This window comes from Physeter macrocephalus, unplaced genomic scaffold (genome assembly GCF_002837175.3).
Source record: "Physeter macrocephalus isolate SW-GA unplaced genomic scaffold, ASM283717v5 random_1190, whole genome shotgun sequence".
In the NCBI taxonomy this organism is placed as follows: domain Eukaryota; kingdom Metazoa; phylum Chordata; class Mammalia; order Artiodactyla; family Physeteridae; genus Physeter; species Physeter macrocephalus.
Window position 1 is genome coordinate 4,990 of NW_021146903.1, and position 20,011 is coordinate 25,000.

The 20,011-nt window shown below is 48.5% G+C and overlaps 2 protein-coding genes across 3 annotated transcripts; one reads left to right on the forward strand and one right to left on the reverse strand.

The window, feature by feature from the left end:
* Positions 1-560: 560 nt before the first annotated feature.
* On the reverse strand, positions 561-14,310 carry LOC114485545 (tryptophan--tRNA ligase, cytoplasmic-like). 2 transcript variants are annotated; one of them, XM_028487163.2, is made up of 4 exons: positions 14,230-14,310; positions 8,654-8,832; positions 2,976-3,189; positions 561-1,991 (listed from the first exon to the last, which is right to left on the reverse strand). In XM_028487163.2, the coding sequence occupies exons 2-4, from the start codon at positions 8,765-8,767 to the stop codon at positions 1,732-1,734; spliced, it is 588 nt and encodes a 195-aa protein (XP_028342964.1). In that variant the 5' UTR covers positions 8,768-8,832; positions 14,230-14,310; the 3' UTR covers positions 561-1,731. The 2 variants fall into 2 exon arrangements, with proteins under 2 accessions (XP_028342964.1, XP_028342963.1); XM_028487162.2 differs by lacking the exon at positions 14,230-14,310 and adding an exon at positions 13,210-13,310.
* On the forward strand, positions 13,310-18,466 carry LOC114485544 (WD repeat-containing protein 25-like; the record flags this gene model as incomplete). Its single annotated transcript, XM_055083596.1, has 2 exons — positions 13,310-14,004; positions 17,619-18,466. Coding segments are annotated over exons 1-2 (855 nt in total), but the record flags the coding sequence as incomplete, so codon positions are not given.
* Positions 18,467-20,011: the final 1,545 nt, after the last annotated feature.

Below are 20,011 nucleotides of genomic sequence, written 5' to 3' on the forward strand. Positions count from 1 at the left end.
ATGGAAAATAATAAATGTTGGCGAGGATGTGGAGAAATTGGGACCTTTGTTTGCACTTTGCTGGTGGGAAGGCAAAATGATGCAGTCGCTGTGGAAAAGTTTGGAAGTTCCTCAAAAAGTTAAATGGTTAATTTATGACCCAGCAGTTCCACTCCCACGTACACACTGAAGAGAACTTAAAATACATGTCCATATAAAAGCCTGTATACAGGACTTCCCTGGTGGCGCAGTGGTTAAGAATCCACCCGCCAACGCAGGGGACACGGGTTCGAGCCCTGGTCTGGGAAGATCCCACATGCCGCGGAGCAACTAAGCCCGTGCGCCACAACTACTGAGCCTGCGCTCTAGAGCCCGCGTGCCACAACTACTGAAGCCCGAGCGCCTAGAGCCCGTGCTCCACAACAAGAGAAGCCACTGCAGCGAGAAGTCCGCACACCGCAACGAGGAGTAGTCCCCGCTCGCCACAACTAGAGAAAGCCCGCGCGCAGCAACGAAGACCCAACACAGCCAAAAATAAATAAATAAAATAAATAAATTTATTAAAAAAAAAAAAAAAGCCTGTATACAAGTGTTCAGAGAAGCATTATTGATAACCCCAAAGTGAAAATACCCCAAATGCCCATCAACTGTTGAATGGGGGGGGTATGTCCATTCAATAAAATATTTTTCAGGTATGAAAAGGAATGAAGTACTGACATGATACATCATGGAGGAACTTTGAACACATGATGCTAAGTGAATGAAGCCAGACACAAAAGGCCACATGTGGTATGATTCTATTTATATGAAATCTGCAGAACAGGCAAATCCATGGACACAGGAAGTAGGTTAGTGGTTGCCAGCGGTGCTGGTGGGGAGGGAGGAATGGGGAGTGACTGCTAATGGGTAGAGGGTTATTTTTTGGGGTGAGGAAAATGTTCTGGAATTAGACAGTGGTGATGGTTGCCAACCTTGTGAATACACCAAAAAAAACCACTGAATTATGTACTTTCAGAAGGTGAATTTTTATGTCATGTGAATTAAATCTCAATTAAGGAAAAAGCTTTGATTGTATTCTGCCCAGAAAGAGGGCTGAGCGGGGCTTGGAGTTCTCTGCCTGCAGAATTTAAAGTGTTCGGGGACTGCCGGGCTCTGTCCTGCACGTGCTCTCCGTAACCCTGACGTGCGGGCAGAACGGAACAACCCTACCTCAGACTATAAACTCCACGAACATGGCCTTGAACCCAAGGCGATGTGTGGGGTGGGAGAGGCAAGACCTCGCTCAGAAGCCGCCTGTTCTCTGATGTCATCTGCATGGAATTTATGATCTCAGGCAGAGATATTCTGTGCATGTTCGCTCTATTAGTTTCTCTCTTTTTTTTTTTTTAATTTTTTTTAACTTTTAATTTTATATTGGTGTATAGCCGATTAACAATGCTGTGATAGTTTCAGGTGCACAGCAAAGCAACTCAGCCATACTATTAGTTTCTCTTTGGCTATTATTTATGAGTAGGCCAGTACAATAGGAGGAAGAAGTATGTAATTTCAGGAAGCCTCCTGCTTATCTCATGGGAAATGCTCAACTTGGACTTGTTAGTCTCTTTTGTTTTGTGACATTTTATAGTTTACAGCACGTAACCTGGCATGAATCTCGTCTGCTGTGTACTTGACCTCCACCTTGTGAGGTGGGCAGTTTACAGATGAATAAACTAAGGGCCAGAGGTGAAGGGACGGGCACCATCCCACAGCCAGTTACTGACAGGACAGGAGGTGGAACCGGCCTTCTGCCAACTGGCAACCACTCCCCCCAAGGACCTGGAAGTCTGAGGGAACAGCATCCTGATAGTTTTCTTCATTAAAAGAAGAGGAGGGATGGGAGGTCCTGCAGTGAGAAGACCCTGACCTGTGTGAGAAGAAGATTCCCCTGCGCAGGAAGCGGTGCGGCCTCTGACCCGTGGCTCTCTCTATTCGGTTTATCAGCTCCTTGTCAATTTTACTGCTTCCGAACCGAACTGGAAAAAAAGAGAAGAGATGCCGATCTTAGGTGGTGGGAGGTCTGGGTCTGGTGGTATTGCTGCAACGAGAGGGAAAGACTTGTGATCCACGCACAGTCTCAACAGACCCAGGCCTCTTTAGGCCTTAGGCTCTGGTCCCTTCCACCAGCCCAGAGTGGAGGTCACAGCCAGCAGAACAGAAAATAAATTATAGAACAAAATGCTCTTTTGTCTGGGATTGGATTCTGACAGGAAACAGATCCAGAATGCAGTTTAGCTAGCAACTCCAGGCAACCACACACACCCACCCACCCATGCCCCTGCTGCTTATTGCTTATTAAGGTATCATTTACATTCACTCACAACCATAAATTTAAATAGTCTTTAACCGAATTAACGGCTGTCTTCAAGAGAATTTTCCCTCATTGATAGTCTATACATAAATCGTGGAAAATGGCTTAGACTTAGGTAAGAACATTTTAGTTCTGTTTCTTTTTTGACAGACATCAATGATCTCAGAGTAAGGATTTTCCTGAGCAGGAAGCCCTCCAATGAAGGGCTTGGCAGTGAGGACCCGCCACCTGTGAGGAGTCATCTTTCTTAAGCTGACTTCCAGCTGTTTAGCTCCACACTCAGTATCGCTGGAGGAGAAACCTTAAGTCATCTATGACTGACTTGTACCCACTAAGTTAAAGACAATTTAAATGACTGCAAAGATGCCCAGTTCCATGGACCTTGCCCAAGTTCTGACTTGCTCAAAAAAAGGAAAAAGCTTCTACTAAGCTATCTACTGTAAATCATTGTTTTGAGATTTAATTTATATTGTTATGTTAATTAAAAATAATCCTCTGGGAATATAATGCACCACAAAAGATTTTAGGATCTATTTTCCCCTTGGCATTGAAGCTTGACTGGATGTATGATTAATTCAAATTAGAAAACATCAGTGGAATCAACTCAATGGAATCACTCCTAAAAGCTGGGGCTTTTCCCATAACGTACCGATGAGCTTGTCATAGTCAATGCCTTTTGCACTGCTTGTCTGTACTGTCCACGGGTCCACAAAATCCTCGCCTGCTTCTGTGGCATCCAGGCCACTATCACTCCCAGGTGCCGGGTCCCTTGGAGGATAGTCAGTCTTGTAATCCTCCCCTGTGGCAGCTTTGTAGCTCATTTTCAAGGATAACAACATCTTCACTGCGGAATCAATTTCATCCTGTACAAAGGAAGTAAGGGTGAAGGCTGAACGTATTAACAATGGCTAACATTTGCTGAATGTTACTGCTGTGTGGCAGGCGTCGTGCTAACTGCTTTCACACACATTATTTCCTTTAGCCTTACAACAACCCTACGAGGAAGGCGTCACTGTCACTGTCCTTTTCCAGTTGAAGAACGTGCGACTCAGAGAGGTGAACGAGCTTGCCCATGGACACACAGCAAGTCACGGGCCTGAATGTATTTTATTTTATTTTTTAAAATAATTTTTTAAAAATTTATTTATTTAATTTATTTATTTTTGGCTGCGTTGGGTCTTCGTTGCCGCGTGCGGGCTTTCTCTAGTTGCGGAGCACGGGCTTCTCATTGCGGTGGCTTCTCTTGTTGCGGAGCACGGGCTCTAGGCGCGCACGCTTCAGTAGTTGTGGCATACTGGCTCAGTAGTTGTGGTACGTGGGCTTAGTTGCTCCGCGGCATGTGGGATCTTCCTGGACCAGGGCTCGAACTCGTGTCCCCTGCATCGGCAGGCGGATTCTTCACCACTGCACCACAAGGAAAGCCCCTTTGTTTTTTTATCTGTTGGTCTAGTGCTACGGACTACTACCACAAACACTATGGGATACGCGTAGCGACACAATTTACACCGTTGTTTATGACAGAGTTAATGTGCTAAATGTTACTTAAACACCACCAATGCCAGCGAACATATGGGACAAGCTCCCCTAATCAATTACACTGAGCTCTGCTTTGGAACTTGTTTTTACAATCCACACAGGTTGAGATGAATATTTATGGAAACTTAAACAACGATGCCACCAAGGACAGCAACAGCAGCTCAAGTAGACACTGTGAAAACAGATAAAGGCAAGGAAAAAATATAGACTTTCAGGTCATAAATTAAGGAGGGATTCACTGGGAAACAGTTATACTACAGCATTTTGGAATCTTATCAAGCTGTCTAAAGTGTTTGCACATTTAGTGTTTTAAAATAAGCATAAGAAAAACAAATGTAAAATGTATCCCTGGGTAAGCTGGAAACCTGTTAAAGACCTCCTCTTCCAGGAGCCCACACTAGCCACCCCTGGAAGCCTGGCATTTAAAAAAGCAAACCTAATTAAGCAGATTAGTCATGCTATGCCCTAAAGCTCTATTCCCATAATCGGCCTTGCTGGATTAGATCACAAAGAATATACACAGTCCAATTTGCTTGCCAAGGGAAATACAAACACTTCCATTTAGAGTTTATACATAATGGGCTATAAACTGGGCTTCCCAGTGGAGAAACATCACAGCACCAAACTCCATTCAGAGAGAGCTCCTCCGTCAGGTACGGCACCCGGGCAACAGAGGACTGTTACTGTAGGGTGATTTCGCAAGCACAGATTTGTGTTTCAAACTCCGAAACCATCTGGAATTCGTCGTTTAAACGAGTCAGAGTTGTGGCATCAGTAGCCCCATGGATAGACCTCATGCAAGAGATAGGATGTTGGCCTACCTTAGACAGGCAAGCATGTTTTCCTCACCTCATTACGGCAGTGCCTAGGCTGTTCTTGCAGCAGAATAAAGGCTTAGCAAGCGTGATCTATCGAGTTATCTATGGGAGAACTACCTTGCTTTGAAGTGCCCTGCAGTCACTACCCTTTAATCACCAGCCGTGTGACATTCATACTCTATGTGGCCTAACTCAGCTTCCAACTAGGTGGCTGTTTGAAAGTCAAACATCTAACCAGGGTCCCAGTTCAAGGACCACCTGTTAACTGGAGTGGGACCGAAAGAGACAAGCAGGCTCGTCTTGTCTGTTTTCTTGTTCTCAATCTAACATGGACAAGGACATTGAAACAGATTTTAAAAGCTGACGTTCTGAAAAAAGCCAGACACGAAAGACTCTATATACACTACCTGATTAAATAAAGTTCCAACACAGGAGGAACTATCCATGGTGGGGGAGGTAGGGTGGAGGCCTCTCTTGGGAGGGTAGAGGCAGGGCCTGAAGCGGCCCGAGGGTGGCTTCTGTGTCGTTTCTCCATCTGGATGCTGGTTACACAGGTTTGGTCATTTTGTGAAAATTCAGTGAGCTGCCTGTTTGTGATCTCCGTACTTTTCTGAACGAATGGTGTATTTCAATTTAAAAAGTTTACTTCAACTAAAAGGAGAAGAAAAAAGGCTCTGTTCTCTACCTGAACCCCTGTGATCCAGTGTCATCTCTTGAATCCTGCCCGAACTGTCTCCCGTCAGAGCCCCCAGATTCCGACCTACCCGCCAGGAGAAGCTTTGTGAGCTACTGTTTCTGAAAGCAGTGGGTGTTATTCTCTTGGTACATGAAGCAGAAAGAACACCGAGGAACATGACCTGGACAGACGGCAGAGAGAGTGGAGGAAGAGCCTGCGGCACCCTCACTGGACCAGTGATAACCGAGTGGCTCAGCTATTTCACTTAAAGTGAATTTCCAAAACATCAGGTGCTTCTAGTATGATACATTTCAGGGTCAGATAGAAATTTACTCCATTTAACTCTGGTTTCATCATGTAACCTCTGACCTCTCGTGTTGTGTCAGCTGACTATGCATTAGTCAAAGACCACCCTCGAAAGAGTTATTCTGAACTGTGTTAACAATGTTCATTGTAGCTCTATTTACAATAGCCAGGACATGGAAGCAACCTAAGGGTCCATTGACAGATGAATGGATAAAGAAGATGTGGTGCATACATACAATGGAATATTACTCAGACATAGAAAGGAATGAAACTGAGTTATTTGTAATGAGGTGGATGGACCTAGAGTGTGTCATACAGAGTGAAGTAAGTCAGAAAGAGAAAAACAAATACCGTATGCTAATGCACATGCATGGAATCTAAGAAAACGGTACTGATGAACCTAGTGACGGGGCAGGAATAAAGATGCAAACGTAGAGAATGGACTTGAGGACACGGGGAGGGGGAAGGGTAAGCTGTTACGAAGTGAGAGAGTGGCATGGACATATATACACTACCAAATGTAAAACAGATAGCTAGTGGGAAGCAGCCACGTAGCACAAACCATGTTAAGTATTGTTTGCTAAAATGCTGAACATAACTGGAGTCACTAAGAGTTACTAACTAAAAGCATGTATTAACATTATTCAAATTTAACGTTAAATGACAAAAATATCACTGTCAGGTTCCTAAAATGGGTTTAGAGTAAATGATCAACATTTCGGTCCTTTATCTATTTTAGGTTTTCAGATTTTTTTTTTTTTTTAAAACAACTTAGCCTCATCTATTGACCCTACCTGGTGTTGTAAACCCCTTTCTGTGAATAATCAACTCCTTTTTTTGGATATCACTATTTCTTTCTTTCAAAATGTAATGGATTATTTAGGGTCCAAACAGTCAAAGTAAACACTGGAGTGACTGTGAGACGGTTGATACCATCTGCTGAGAACCTAGGAAGAGAGTTTTGAAAAGATGACGACAGGGATTGGAAGTGACAGACGAGGAAGTCAAGGACACCAAGAAGCTGGGCGACCGAGGGTGAAAGGAAGTGCTCAGGTGATGGTTACAGACGCAGACTGAATGGGTTACACTTCTAAAACCCACTGCAGCAACAGCAAAGAGATCTTTAAAAAAGGCATAACCCACGAGGACCAAGGGAACAGGAAGAGGATGACAGCAACAAGATTCAGAAGCTGGAAAGCGGAGGGATGAGTGGTACCTGACTGAACACAGGAGAAGAGCAAATGCTAAGACAACACAGGGAACCTGGGCAGCGACTGGACTTACATTGCTGTGGAATCCCTGAGAGGTTTGGGCATTGGAGGCCCTAGATACTCAAAGAAGTGAGGGTGAAAGCGGGCTATAAAACTAGGAGCGCTGGTTGAAAGTCTGTCTAAGAAGCAGTTATTGAGATCTCCCCCCTACCTGGTACATCCCCCCTTCCCCCATCCAGAGGTTTAGTGTCTCATCAAGGAGAGTAAAAAGTGTCCAGACTGGAGGCGCTTTGCCCAGCGGGGGCGGAGGCAGCGCACTGAGAACGGGGGCTTCAGCGAGGGATCACACAGCCCAGCTCCTCTGCCCCACTCAGCTCACAATGCTGGCGGCCGGACCCGTACCCTCTGGACAGCAAACTGGGAGTCCTCTCTGGGGACTCTACAAGCCTCAAAGAAGAGCTTTAAAGACCCTGACACTGAAGCCTTCCCAAGGCAAGGGAGCTGTGGGGCTGCCATCCAGGGAAGGGAAAGCTACACGACAAGCTCCTCCCAGCGCTGAGCGCTGAGTGCCACTACACAGCTGAGCGTCACCAAACACCAGACGACGGCATCTAATACAAAAGGCAGAAGGAACAAAAAGCTAACTTGGAAGAAACTGAGTTTATAAAGGGGACAGAGAACACTGGAAAAACTATCACCAAGATCTCAGAGACAGAAGGACAGTGTACCTATGAAATAAGAGCAGAGAGCTACAAGGAAAGGCACGTTCAGAGATCAAACGAGCTCTTGGAAGTCAAAAATGATAGAATAAGTGAAAAACAATAGGAGGGTTAGAAGTTGATGAAACATACCTAAAAGAAGAACAAAAAGAAAAATAAATGAGGAAAATAAGTCAAAAAATAAGAAATTCAGAGGACCAGTCTTTGAATTAAAAAAATATACAAAGAAACAGAAAAAAAAAAAACAAACCCAGGATAAATCAAAGAAATAATATAATTTCTGAGAATTAAAGGTCATGAATTTCTAGTTTGAAAGGAACAAACTAAAAGATCCTGCATGCTGCAATTAGATCCCACGTGCTGCGACTAAGACCTGGTGCGTGCAGCCAAATTAAAAAAAAAAAAAAAGAAAAGGAAAAGCCAAGCAGGGGAGTTCTCAAGTGGCCTAGTGGTTAGGATTCTGGGCTTTCACTGCCGTGGCCTGGGTTCAGTCCCTGGTTGGGGAACTGAGATCCTGCAGGCCGCAAGGGGCAGCCAAAAAACCCCAAAATGAAACAAAGAAAAGCCAAGCAAAAAGCAATTAAGACAACTATCAACTCTGGAGAAAACAAAAGTTGGGCAGGAAAGGAGAAGCACTCATGCTATACCCAGTGGGTCAGCGGCGTTTACATGGAGACTGGGGGGATGGGAAGTGCTTATGAAAGGGCTAATTCCTTGTCGCCCACAGTGAAAGCCCCAAACCTGAACATCTATCAGGAGCAATATAATGTGTGGTTTTGAGAGACATAGGGGTTACATAGCAAAAGAATCAGCTAAAAGAATTGAAAATCCTTGTTTCTGGGAGCAGGAAATGGAGAGAGGCGGGGTGGACGACTGCTGTGTTTCCCAGCGGCTTCCCTTTAGACTATGCTCACGGAGGCCGATAAAGGAGAAAATACATTTAAATTGAGAGCCAAAACACCTCAGGTGGTGAGGGAACAGAATCCTGGTAACATGACCCTACAGACTGGCTTGGACGTGCGTGCGTGCGTGTGTGTGTAGGACGCAGCTAAATGACATACCTTCGCCGCGTTTCTGGCTTTGAGGGCCCTCACAAGCTCCCCTTGAGCGGCAATGTTCTTGAACAGCTCCAGTGGGGACCCACAGTCCTCCTCACCGTCGGGCACATCTGCCATTTTCCAGGACCTGTGTCCACAGCCGGCTAGGGTGTTGGCAGATTTGCTCAGTGGTCCAGAGAAGACTGTGGAGGGAGGAGAGAGAGAGATTAACAAACCATCACAGCTGTTTTTCCTTTACTGTAGCTAGTTCTTCTTTCCAAAAAGGTTGGAGATGAGTTATAATAAAGGGCATAGATAATATAACATTAATAAAAATATAAGCAGAAGTCTGGAGCCATGAAACAGGGGAAAAGAGGAAGAACAAATGCTAATGATGAGGTCGAAAGGAATCGCTGTGATTTACAGACTTCGGGAGGGCAAAGAAAGACCCCTCCTAACCAAGGGCAAGTGTGCATCTGCTGAGGTGCGCCCTGCCTCAGCCAGTGCCCAGGACACAGGAAGGACTCGTGCCTGCTCAGGCAGCAAATACTAAAGTGCTTTAGTAAACCTAAGTTCACCACAGCTAGAAACATTTGGCAAATGGCTATTTACTCTTTATCTTAATTGCTTCGGGATGAATTCCCAGGCCTTTGCAGTCATAACCAACATACCGCTGAACAAATGGCTTTCTTTGCTGGCCAGCTGTTCCGTTCTCAGATGAAGGGAAGCCTGGGTGGAGGCAGGGCCTTATCCCTTTTGGGTTCCAAATGAGGTAAGAATCATATACAGCCCGTCCACTCCACATGCTGCCTTATTTAACTGCAAACCTTTGAAGAAGGTGTCCCTGCACCTCCTATTAGTCATTATTTACCATTAACCTTAAAACAGGTGGGGCACATGGCAGGCTACCTGAGGCCGCCTTGGGGCCGAGGCTGTGGCCACAATCAGCCCCTTTTGGGTTGGTCACTTCCCTTTTCTGAGTGTCAGCTTCCTCAGCTATAAAGCAGCACCATCAGGAACTTTGTCACCTACCTCAAGGGCTGTTATGAGAAGAAACGAGAAAAAACGACATGGTAGCATTTTACAAAATGTAAAGCAAGGCACAAACCCATTACAAGTATCATTTGTTAGGGTTCCAGAGCTTGGCTGAACTCCAGTTCCATCTGTAACTTGCTGTTACACTTGAATGAGGAGGATGACAGTGACAATGAGGCTATACCAGAGCAGCTAACCTCCAGCTCTTAAGTGCCTGGTATTTTTCTAAGCACCTTATACATATTAATTCACTTAAACCTACAGCAATCCTATGGGGCAGATTTGTTATCTCTGTTTCGTAGATGAGCAAACTGAGAGGCTAAAACACTTGCCCAAGATAATGCAGTCAGTGAGTGGTCGAGATGAGATACAAACTCAAACAGTTTGACCCCAGAACCGATGCTCTCAAACATTATCCTATGGGCTACTTAACTGTCATACGCCTCAGTTTCTCAACTGTAAAATGGGAATAACAATAACAACACTAACTTGCAGGATTGGTCACGGAATAAGTGTGATAATGTGGGTAAGTAAATAGTCTAGCACAGCCATCAGCCACAGAGGAGAGGTTTAATGAATGACTATTTTGTGTCTTTAATCATTAAAAAATAGTTTTCTAGCAGCTCTATGAACACACAACTTTGAGGGGGTAATTTATTTTTATTCATCCATTTGTTAAATATCTGTTTAAAAAATATGTAAAATTTAAACCAATCTTTATATAAGTCAATGAAACCGTAATACTGAAACCAGGATGGGACAGCAGCCAGTTTCTTTCCCCTCCTTGCTGAGAATTGCCTCAATTCCTGGAAAGGGAGGCCCGTAAAAAAGAGAAGGAATGTGGAAGAACCTTCCGACTAGCGCTGGAGAGTAGAAACACTCAGGCCCGTATCAAATAACCACCAAAGTGATGAAAATCACTTCTAGCCACAAACGATCAAACATCACGCCCAGATGCTTTACACATGATCCCCAATTCTCCCAACTTTCAAAGCTGGGTGGTACAGTACCTGCTCTGCATTAGCGACCAGAGGCTGACGGCTCAGGGAAGTTAGAACCACCCTCTGAGGCTCCATGCCAGAGTAGCCCCCTCGACCATGTGCTCTCTCAAATCCCAGCTGCTCCCCCTGCCTGGAATGTCTCATACCCCCCTCTGCCCGCTGTCTTACCAATTCAAACCTCGGCTCCTCTTTGCAGCCTTTCCTGACCCCTGCACCCTCGGGGCCAAGCTGGCTGCTCTGTCCTTGGTGATCCCTGAGCACTCGTTAGTGAGGTTATTAGAGCACGCACACTGCATGTAGTTATTTATGAAAATCCATCACACAGAGAATGCAAGTACTGGGTTTTATTCTTTCATGTGCTTCTAGTACCTGGCACAGAGTAGCATATCAACAGGTGTTTACTGAATGAATGAATCTCACAAATCGTCTAGTTTAATTATCCCCTTCTGGTTTATATCCTCTTATAATACCTCTGCAGCATTCCAGTTTAAGGTAGATTTCTCCTACCTGGACTTTAGAAGTCCTCTTAGAACGTCCTGACACTGCACTGAGCCTTCCGAGACTTGGGAAGAGCCAGGTTAATCCCACATACCCAGTCTGGTTTCCTCACCCACTGCGAACACCTGCCCACCATCCTGGTCACTCTTTTTGGAATTCCCTTCGGTTTACCCTTGTCCTTCCAAAAATGTGGTGTCCTGCATGGAAGGCAACAAGTGGGTTTTGGAGTCTGCAAGTAGGACCCAAATCAAGCACGGATTAAAATTACCCTTAAAAATTCCTAGGGAAAGTTCCAGGTAGAATAACTCGGTGAGCCCCAGACGGCTAATCTCCCCCTGCAACGGAGCAGATAACTGCAGAGGATCAGATAGATGAACTGAGCCTGATTTAGGGTCCCTGTTGTAGGGAAAAACATGTATCTGTAACTATCAGAATCCCATTAAAGTAAGAAGAGGCACACGGGAATGAAACTTGACTGAGGAAACAGCAGGTGAGGTCTCCCTGCTCTCAGGATCATGAGGCATATACTCCCTGTGTGGGAATCACCCACACTGTAATCTCGTGTGTGTGCGCATAATGCAACTTCCTGAGCGAGTACAGCGCTTCGGCAGTGATCAGAGACAAAGAGAATAGAACTCTTACTTCCCTCATTTCAGGCAGCCATTCATTTAGCCCATTTATGGGCACATATTCTCCTTTTTTCCTCCTATCTAGTCAACATTCTCCCTTATTTCTTTGTTAACTAACTTTTAGAATTTAATTTAGCTTCAGAGGTTTTTAACCCAGAGTTCAGAACCTCTGAAATGACATCAACAGTTCGCCTGCACATTGGCACGTTTGTGGTTCTAAGCAGAGTATCCAGGTTTTACTACTTTCTCAAAGGGGTCCGAGATGCCAAGAGACCAAGGACCACTGTCTGCAGTGTTTACTGTGTAAACTGCAAATAGGGCTTTGAATCTTTGTCAAGGAAAACTGCTTTATCTATTTCACAAATACTACAATCTAAAACAAAGAAATAAAGCTATAATCTGTGAAGTAATGTATGACCTCCTCTAAAAAAGGACTGGGAGTGAAAAGAGCAAAACGGCACAGTCCACAGCAGATCAGCACACAGTTAAGGAGAAAACTAAAAGACTCTTAAAAATGCACTCTCCATTCCTCTTTTCAAGGAACTTGAAACTTGTGCTCATTTTGAAAGGTTCCGCTGTTCCCAAGGAGCGTAACAGGCACCTGAAGAAACTGGGTACAGTTTTGGGATGAGGAACGGAAAGAGGAATTACAGAACTGTTTAACAGAACAGCAGGACAATTCCTGGGCCACAGTGAAATCATCTCACAGATAAGATCACAATACACTGATTCTGCAATTTGGGGGAGGGTGGCATCGTGCACTACAGCCAATCCTGGAGCAGCTGAGAAGAGCAGGGGACCCAGAAGTTCCTGGATGCCCGGAATATTACCAGGAGGTGGGATACCACACTTCCACATCCTGACCCCTGAGTGTGGATGACAATGGCCTTGGCCTGTCAAGTTTCCAGAGGACAAGAAAATGATTTCTTACCAGCTAGGAGTCCTTTAACGCTTCAAACCTTGGAACAGATTGAGGTCACTTTTTCTTTTTTAAACACTGAGAGGAAAGCTTACTTTCCCCTCCAAATAATAAAATGAACATTATCTTAAAAGGCAAAGAGGACATTAATTTATATGAAGCCGGGCATAAGCTACTTATGAGTATCACAATGAGATATTCTGGCTGGATATCGACTACTTAAGGAGGCCTCATCAGTGAAAAATAGGATAGCCAACATCAAAGTGCTGAAAGTCAAGCTACGAATCCAAATAGGCAGCTACTCTTCTAGTATCTCCATTCCCTACCGCAGCTGTGAGTCACCTGAACTTTGGGACAATGAGATGAAATAAAATGCACGACACCCTGGTCCTAAGAGGTACTGCTCCTCGTCCCCTAAGCCAAGGTTTCCAGTACTTTGGGAAAAGGCTGGTAGAAATACTAATCAACTTTAAGCCTAGCAAAGATGGCAATACATACCCAGGTTGCAGGAGATGCTGCAGAGGTGGCCACTGGTCAGTTGAGAGGCTGAGACTGCCCAGTGCAGCTCGAGCTCTTCTTTAATAGTCTTGCCCTTTTTCTTTCAGTTTCCTTTCTAGAAAAGACTCTTCTCTCTCTCTCTCTTTTTTTTTCCTGTTTACCCCACCCTATACTACTTGCATGTAGGAGCTTCTTATAAATCACCCAATTTCTCGGAAACACTTGAGCCTCTCGACCAACCTCTCCGATGAGACTGTCCAATCAGGGGTGGGCGGAGGGGGGGATGCGGGTGGAGATCAGGGAAACTCTCTGAGGAAGCAAGCCATTAGCTGGTCATTGCATCAGCCACCCCGTATCCCAGGTTGGCCTCCATATAACCTCCCCACCCTCTTCCCGTTCCCTATTCTCAGCATCAGTATGAATAACTGTGTTTGTGTATAGTCTTGCGGCGGGGAGGGGGGGTTGTGAGGGAAGGCGGATGGTAAATTCCTTGCCGCTGCTGTTCACGGAGGCGGCGCAGGGCAGTGGAGAGATCATGAGTTCTGGGGGTCAGACCCGGATTTCAATCCCAGTTTGGGCATCTTCTTGTTACAAGACCTTGCGCAAGTCACATTCCCTCTCCGCTTCATCCTGCGTTTCCTCATTTGTGAAATGGGCATAAAGAAGCCTCGTAACTTTATCGTGGAGGGGACTAAGTGCGATACTACCGGCAAAGCCCCTGTCACATGGCAGACACTCGTTAAAAGTGAGGGCCTCTCCCCTTGGCGAACGAGAAGAGGAGGGAGACGATGAAAGGTCGGTGCCGGTGGCAGTGGGCGACAGGCCGGGTCGGCGGCGCTGGGAGGAAGGGGGCGAGGGGCGCCGTGGCAACCTCCGCGCACCCCGTGGTGCCAGAACCCGGCGAGCAGCGAGCCGGGCTCTGAGGAGGATACTCCGGGCCTTGGCGTGCAGGCGGCTCCGCGAGGGCCAGGTCATCTGGCGCCGCCCCGGCCTCCCTCCCTCTTTCATCCCCTCACTTACCCGCCCAGCCGGGCCCGTCAGCGCTGCCGGCTCAGCCAGGGGTGGCCTCCTGGGCGTCCGTGGAAACGCCTTCCGGCCGGAACAACTTCCGGCCCGGCTGCTCCATCATTGGCTCTTCGCGCCGCGGGGGCAGGCCGGAGGCCGTCGCTGATTGGCTGGCGGCCCCGGCGCCGGCGGAACGCGACTGGGTTGCGGGGTGCACGCAGGACAGCCTCCGGGAGGACCGAGAGCTTCCGGTGCGTGTGGTGAGCGGAGGGCCGGGGGCGGGAGGGGACTGGGATCTGGCAGTGGCCCGAACACTCCACGCCCCTCCGCGCGGGCAGTTCACTGCCGCTAGCCTGCCCTGTGTCTCCGGTTATTTCCGAACGCGCAGTGCTCTGGACGATCCTCACCTCTCACTCTTGACAGCCCGGCTAACTCCTTTGCATTCTTCAAAACCCATCTCTGGTCGTATCTTGTTTGTTGCCTTCATCAGTCTGTGGCCTCCGGCGCAGGATCCGTGTTTTGTGCTTAATCTCTGTCCATAAGATCTAACATAAAGCTTGGCACAGAGTACGTAAATCAGGAAATATTTGTTGAATGAGAATATCCTATTCCTTTTACTTTCTCTGTGCCCCCGCCCCCCAGGTTGCATTTCACAAATATTTCTAGATGCTGGCGATCAAACAGTGAACAAAACACAAAAAGTCCTGCCCTGGTGGAGCAGACATGCTGATGACTGCCAATGCCACATCCCCCTTTTGTAGCCTTATTTCTCCAAAGCCCTGACTTTTTCTTCTGGCCGTTCTTCTTGGTTTAATCACTCCCTCTTTCCATGAAAAAGTTTCCTTTTCTTCCCCCTTTGCCTTAGAAACATAAAAGGCAGCAAACACTTTCCCCCTAAAGTTTATGTTGTTCCCAGTGGCTCACAATCTTCTCCATTTTTGCCTGTTTTCCTTGAGTCGTCCTTGCCTCCTTCTCTCTCACCCCATTTGATCAGTTTTGTTGGTCCGGTCTTCAGTGTTTTTTTATCACCTCTGCTGCCTCACCTGCAGAGCATCACCTTCTGCCTTAGGCCTGCCTCGGCCTCCCAATGTGAAACTGCATCCCAGGCCCACTACCACACCTCCTTTTCTTTTCCGTTTTACTTTTCTCCTTAGGATTTCTCACCTCCGGACATGCTCTGTTTCACTTGATTCTGGTCTGTCTCTCCCCTCTGGCATGTGAGCATGGCGAGCGCAGGGCATCGTTGACTGTCTCACTTGCCCTGGTGTTCCTGGTGCCTCATGTGGGGTTGACTAGTAGCCCATGCTCCGTCAGTGTTTGTTGAATGACTGAATGAAATGTACATGAAGCAGATAGGAAGCCCTGTCGTCCACCTGCCTGCATTCATTCAGTCCTTGCTGCCTTGCCTTGTAGGAAGTGGGGCTCAGGGGCCCCAACCCCACTACTCTCTGATCTTTTGCTGTAGACCTCATCTTTAGTTCTGGTCATTGGCGTCTCCTGTGATTCGACAACTGTGGACAACTGGGTGGGTAGGAATCCATCCCAGTGGCTGCAGACAGGAGCCTCTGTGGTGGGAACCTGGTGGGTTCCCTTTGGCAGGACGGAATGCTGTGGTGGGCGGTCCTGTGCATAGGAATTGAGACAGATGAGGTGTCTGATCAGGATGCAGGACCAGACTAAGTAGTGAGAGAAAAGAAATGCCAAATCCTTCGCAGTGCACGCTTCCCTTAGTTTATAATTAGTCCATTATATTATATTAGTTCCATTTGAGATGGGCTGGCTTGTTGTGGAAGTTTTATTTAGATAATGGCTCTGTGTGTGGAAGGTGTTACCTGCCTGGATTGGGCTACAGGTGGTGGGATTTTTGGAGGAGGCAGGCAACAGACATTTTTTGAATGATGACATAACTTGTTTGGTACCCTTTATGGGAAAGGCATGGAAGGGGTGGGATGGTTGATTCCAGGCGACATGAAACCCACTGCCCAGGGGAAGTCGTGGGTGATAGGCTGTCGGGAATGGCGTAACCGAGGACCCCCAGGGAATCTTCAGGTCTCACCTGACCCCACGTGTGGGAAGAGGAGCTCAGGATGGTTTATTAAGGTAGGGGACGCAGGCTTTCCCGGAAGTTACCTGTTGCCTAAGCTGCCAGTGCTGCTCCACCACGCCCTCTGCTGTCCTGGATGTGTGCAGCACCGTTGTTTTCCTCTCGATTACTTGCTTCGTGTTAACTGCACAGAATTGAATTCCAGGAGGAGGTACTCTTTTTTTTTTTTTTTTTTTTTCCGGTACGCGGGCCTCTCACTGCTGCGGCCTCTCCCGTTGCGGACGCACAGGCTCCGGACGCGCAGGCTCAGCGGCCACGGCTCACGGGCCCAGCCGCTCCGCGGCACGTGGGATCTTCCCGGACCGGGGCACAAACCCATGTCCCCTGCATCGGCAGGCGGCCTCTCAACCACTGCGCCACCAGGGAAGCCCGGAGGTACTTCTTTGTAGAAACTAGTTGGCCACAACTGGTTCAGAATCCCAGGAAGAGTTTTTTAGAAAGGGGAAATTGACTGTTGTGTGAGCCTGTGTGTTTGGAGTGAAACTGGCGGATTTGGATCACACCCTTGCAATGGGGTGGACCCGTGCCTCAGGCGCCTCTCCGCCTTGTGTTGCCGGGTCTATCTCTCCGACTGTCTTGTGGTTGAGATGGGATATCTGGGGAAGAGCGTTCTAGGCAGAGAGAATAACAGGAAGGACTGGAGCATAGGGGGAGGACAAAGGTGAGGGCAGCGTGGTTTTAGCACATGGTGGGTCCTGGTCATCTTTGCATTTCAGTATTTTCAGAGCTAACCTCATTCGCGTTGATGAGTGTATGCTCTTCTTGTTTGTTGCTCATAAACAGTGTGCTGCAGGCTCTCTGTACACCTATCTTTGCAAACACGTGCTAGTATTTGTGCAGAACAGAGTTCTAAAGTGGGTTGTGGCAGTAAAAGCTATGTGTGTTTAAATTTACAATAGATCCAAATCGCCCTTCCAAAAAGCCTCTTTAAAACCATCAGTCTTTCTGTCCAGGCATCCTGCCTCCATTTAGTCAGGTCCTCTTTTACGTCTTGCAGTACATTTTTAGTTTTCTTGGTGTAGGTCTTACTATTTTGTTGTTGTTATTTATTTATTTGTTTTTTGGCCGTGCCGCACAGCATGTGGGGGGATCCCCGACCGGGGATCAAACCCGTGCCCCCTGCAGTGGAAGCACAGAGTCTTAACCACTGGACCCCCAGGGAAGTCCCAAGGCCTCATTTTTAATGTGCTTATTCTTATGGGTTTTTCAGTCTTGGATTTGTTCTGTGGCATGTTTGCTTTTGGCACGTGGTAGGAAACATTCTGCCACGCACACCTTCTGACACTTTGTTTGGCCTTAGGTAGTTTGCCCTTGACGGACAAGGAGAAACTGTCTTCAATGGCTTCGCTGGTGGCTTATGATGACTCGGACTCAGAGGCTGAGACTGAGCCTGCGGGCAGTTTTAATCCTGCCATCCAGATGAAAGACGCTTCTGATGCCATCAGACCTCCTGGGCCGGCTTTCGCCTCGGAAGTCCTGGATGCAAAGGACAGGGCAGCACTGCCCACAAAGCGTGGTTCTTGTGAAGACGCAGCCGGCTGTCGTCTCCCTCTGGCTCGGCTCTGGAGCAGTGACTCAGGATCTTGCCCCAACCAGAGGCTGCAGTGGCCCAGGACAGAGCCTGAGGTCACCTTCCCCACCAGCCAGCCTGCTCGTCCTTCCCTGTGGACCAGCCATGCTCCAGCTGGCCACGTGCCCCTGGCAGCTGCCCGCTTGAAGCAGGTGAAACTCTCCTGGGAAACTTCTGGCTCCCCTGAGCCATCTTTCTGTGCCCGAACTGGATCTGAAACCCCAGGAGAAAACGGCAGCAGCTCTCTTCAGAGGCGGTGGTGTGAGGACTGTGTTGTACCCTATACCCCGAAAAGGCGAAGACAGTTGCAAGCATTAAGCACGGAAACAGGCAAGAGTAAAGACGTGGAGCCCCAGGGTCCCTGTGCAGGGCGTGCCCCAGCCCCTCTCTGTGTGGCGCCCCAAGTGTCCGAATTTATTCAGCCGTATTTGGACAGTCAGTATAAGGAAACCAAGATTCCCAGGAAGGTACTGTTCCATCTGAGAGGCCACCGGGGCCCAGTCAACAACATTCAGTGGTGTCCAGTCTCTTCCAAGAGCCACATGCTCCTCTCAACTTCTATGGATAAAACCTTCAAGGTAAGACTTGAGGGATATTGCTCTTTTCAGCTGCTCTTAGCAATAAACTGCTGGGCTGTTTTGTTCTTCAAAACGGTGAGGTCGGGGCTTCCCTGGTGGCACAGTGGTTGAGAGTCCGCCTGCCGATGCAGGGGACACGGGTCTGTGCCCCAGTCCGGGAAGATCCCACATGCCGCGGAGCGGCTGGGCCCGTGAGCCATGGCCGCTGAGCCTGCACGTCCGGAGCCTGTGCTCCGCAACGGGAGAGGCCGCAGCGGTGAGAGGCCCGCGTACCGCAAAAAAACAACAAAACAAAAAAAACGGTGAGGTCGGGCCTGGTTACAGGCTGAACGTTTCTTTTTTTTGATGTTGGGGGTAGGAGTTTATTTATTTATTTTTGCTGTGTTGGGTCTTCGTTTCTGTGCGAGGGCTTTCTCTAGTTGTGGCAAGCCGGGGGCCACCCTTCATCGCGGTGCGCGGGCCTCTCACTATCGCAGCCTCTCCCGTTGCGGAGCACAGGCTCCAGACGCGCAGGCTCAGTAGTTGTGGCTCGCGGGCCTGGTTGCTCCGCGATCCTCCCAGACCAGGGCTCGAACCCGTGGCCCCTGCATTGGCAGGCAGATTCTCAACCACTGCGCCACCAGGGAAGCCCCTGGCTGAACGTGTTTTTTTGGGCGTTTCTGGAGTTCTCTTTGTTGCCTTTGGGAGAGGGTTTTCAGCGGCCCACCTGGACGGCTGGTGCGTTCTGTCCCATCGCCGCCCCCCTCCCCCGAGGCGGCCTTGCCCAGGCCCCCAGAGGATGCTAGTCCCGCCCCTCCCGGGGGTGCCAGGGGCGCCCAGACACACTCACACCCCGGAGGTTGAGGTCGCTGAGGGGGAGGGAGCAGAGGGGGAAGAAAGGCCCAGGCCGGGCCCCAGGACCTTGGGGCCATCCGCTGTGACCCGCACTGAGTGCTGAACGACGTCAGCTCTGTGCCCCGTGCTGTGCTGGATGCAGGGGGTGTAAAGGTCGCTGAGCTGACCCCGGCTTCCAGGCCAGCACAGTGGGCTAGGGGCCACGGACTAGCGGAGAGACGCTCACCAGCCTGCGTCGGGGCGTGAGGATGGGACCCCGGGGGGTTCCATGGGGGCTGAGGGCACCCGGGGGAGGGCAGCAGCTCAGCTGGAGAGGGCTTGGTGAAGGCTTCCAGGAGGGAAGTTTCACTTGGTGAAGGGGGTGGGCTGGGGCGGAAGGGCGTTCTTGGCTCTAAGCATGGGCGGCTATGAGGCGCCCATGATGGGGTGAGGGGCCCGAGGCTGGGGAAGAAGGCCGGGTCAGAGCGGGGAGGGCTTTGGACGCCCTGCTGGGGACTTCCGGTTTACGCAGAAACTCTTTTTTGGTTGTTATTTATTTATTTTAAAAGCTCCTGAGGGAAGGCAGACTTGTAAGTAAGCAGTGCCCATGTGGACAGGTAGGTAGTGTGACAGGTGTGTCACACCTGCCTGGAACCTGCCCTCCAGGCCCCTCGCCCGCCCCCCCAAGACTGTCCTCTGTCCCCCTCCTCACTTTTCTCGGCCCCTAGCAAA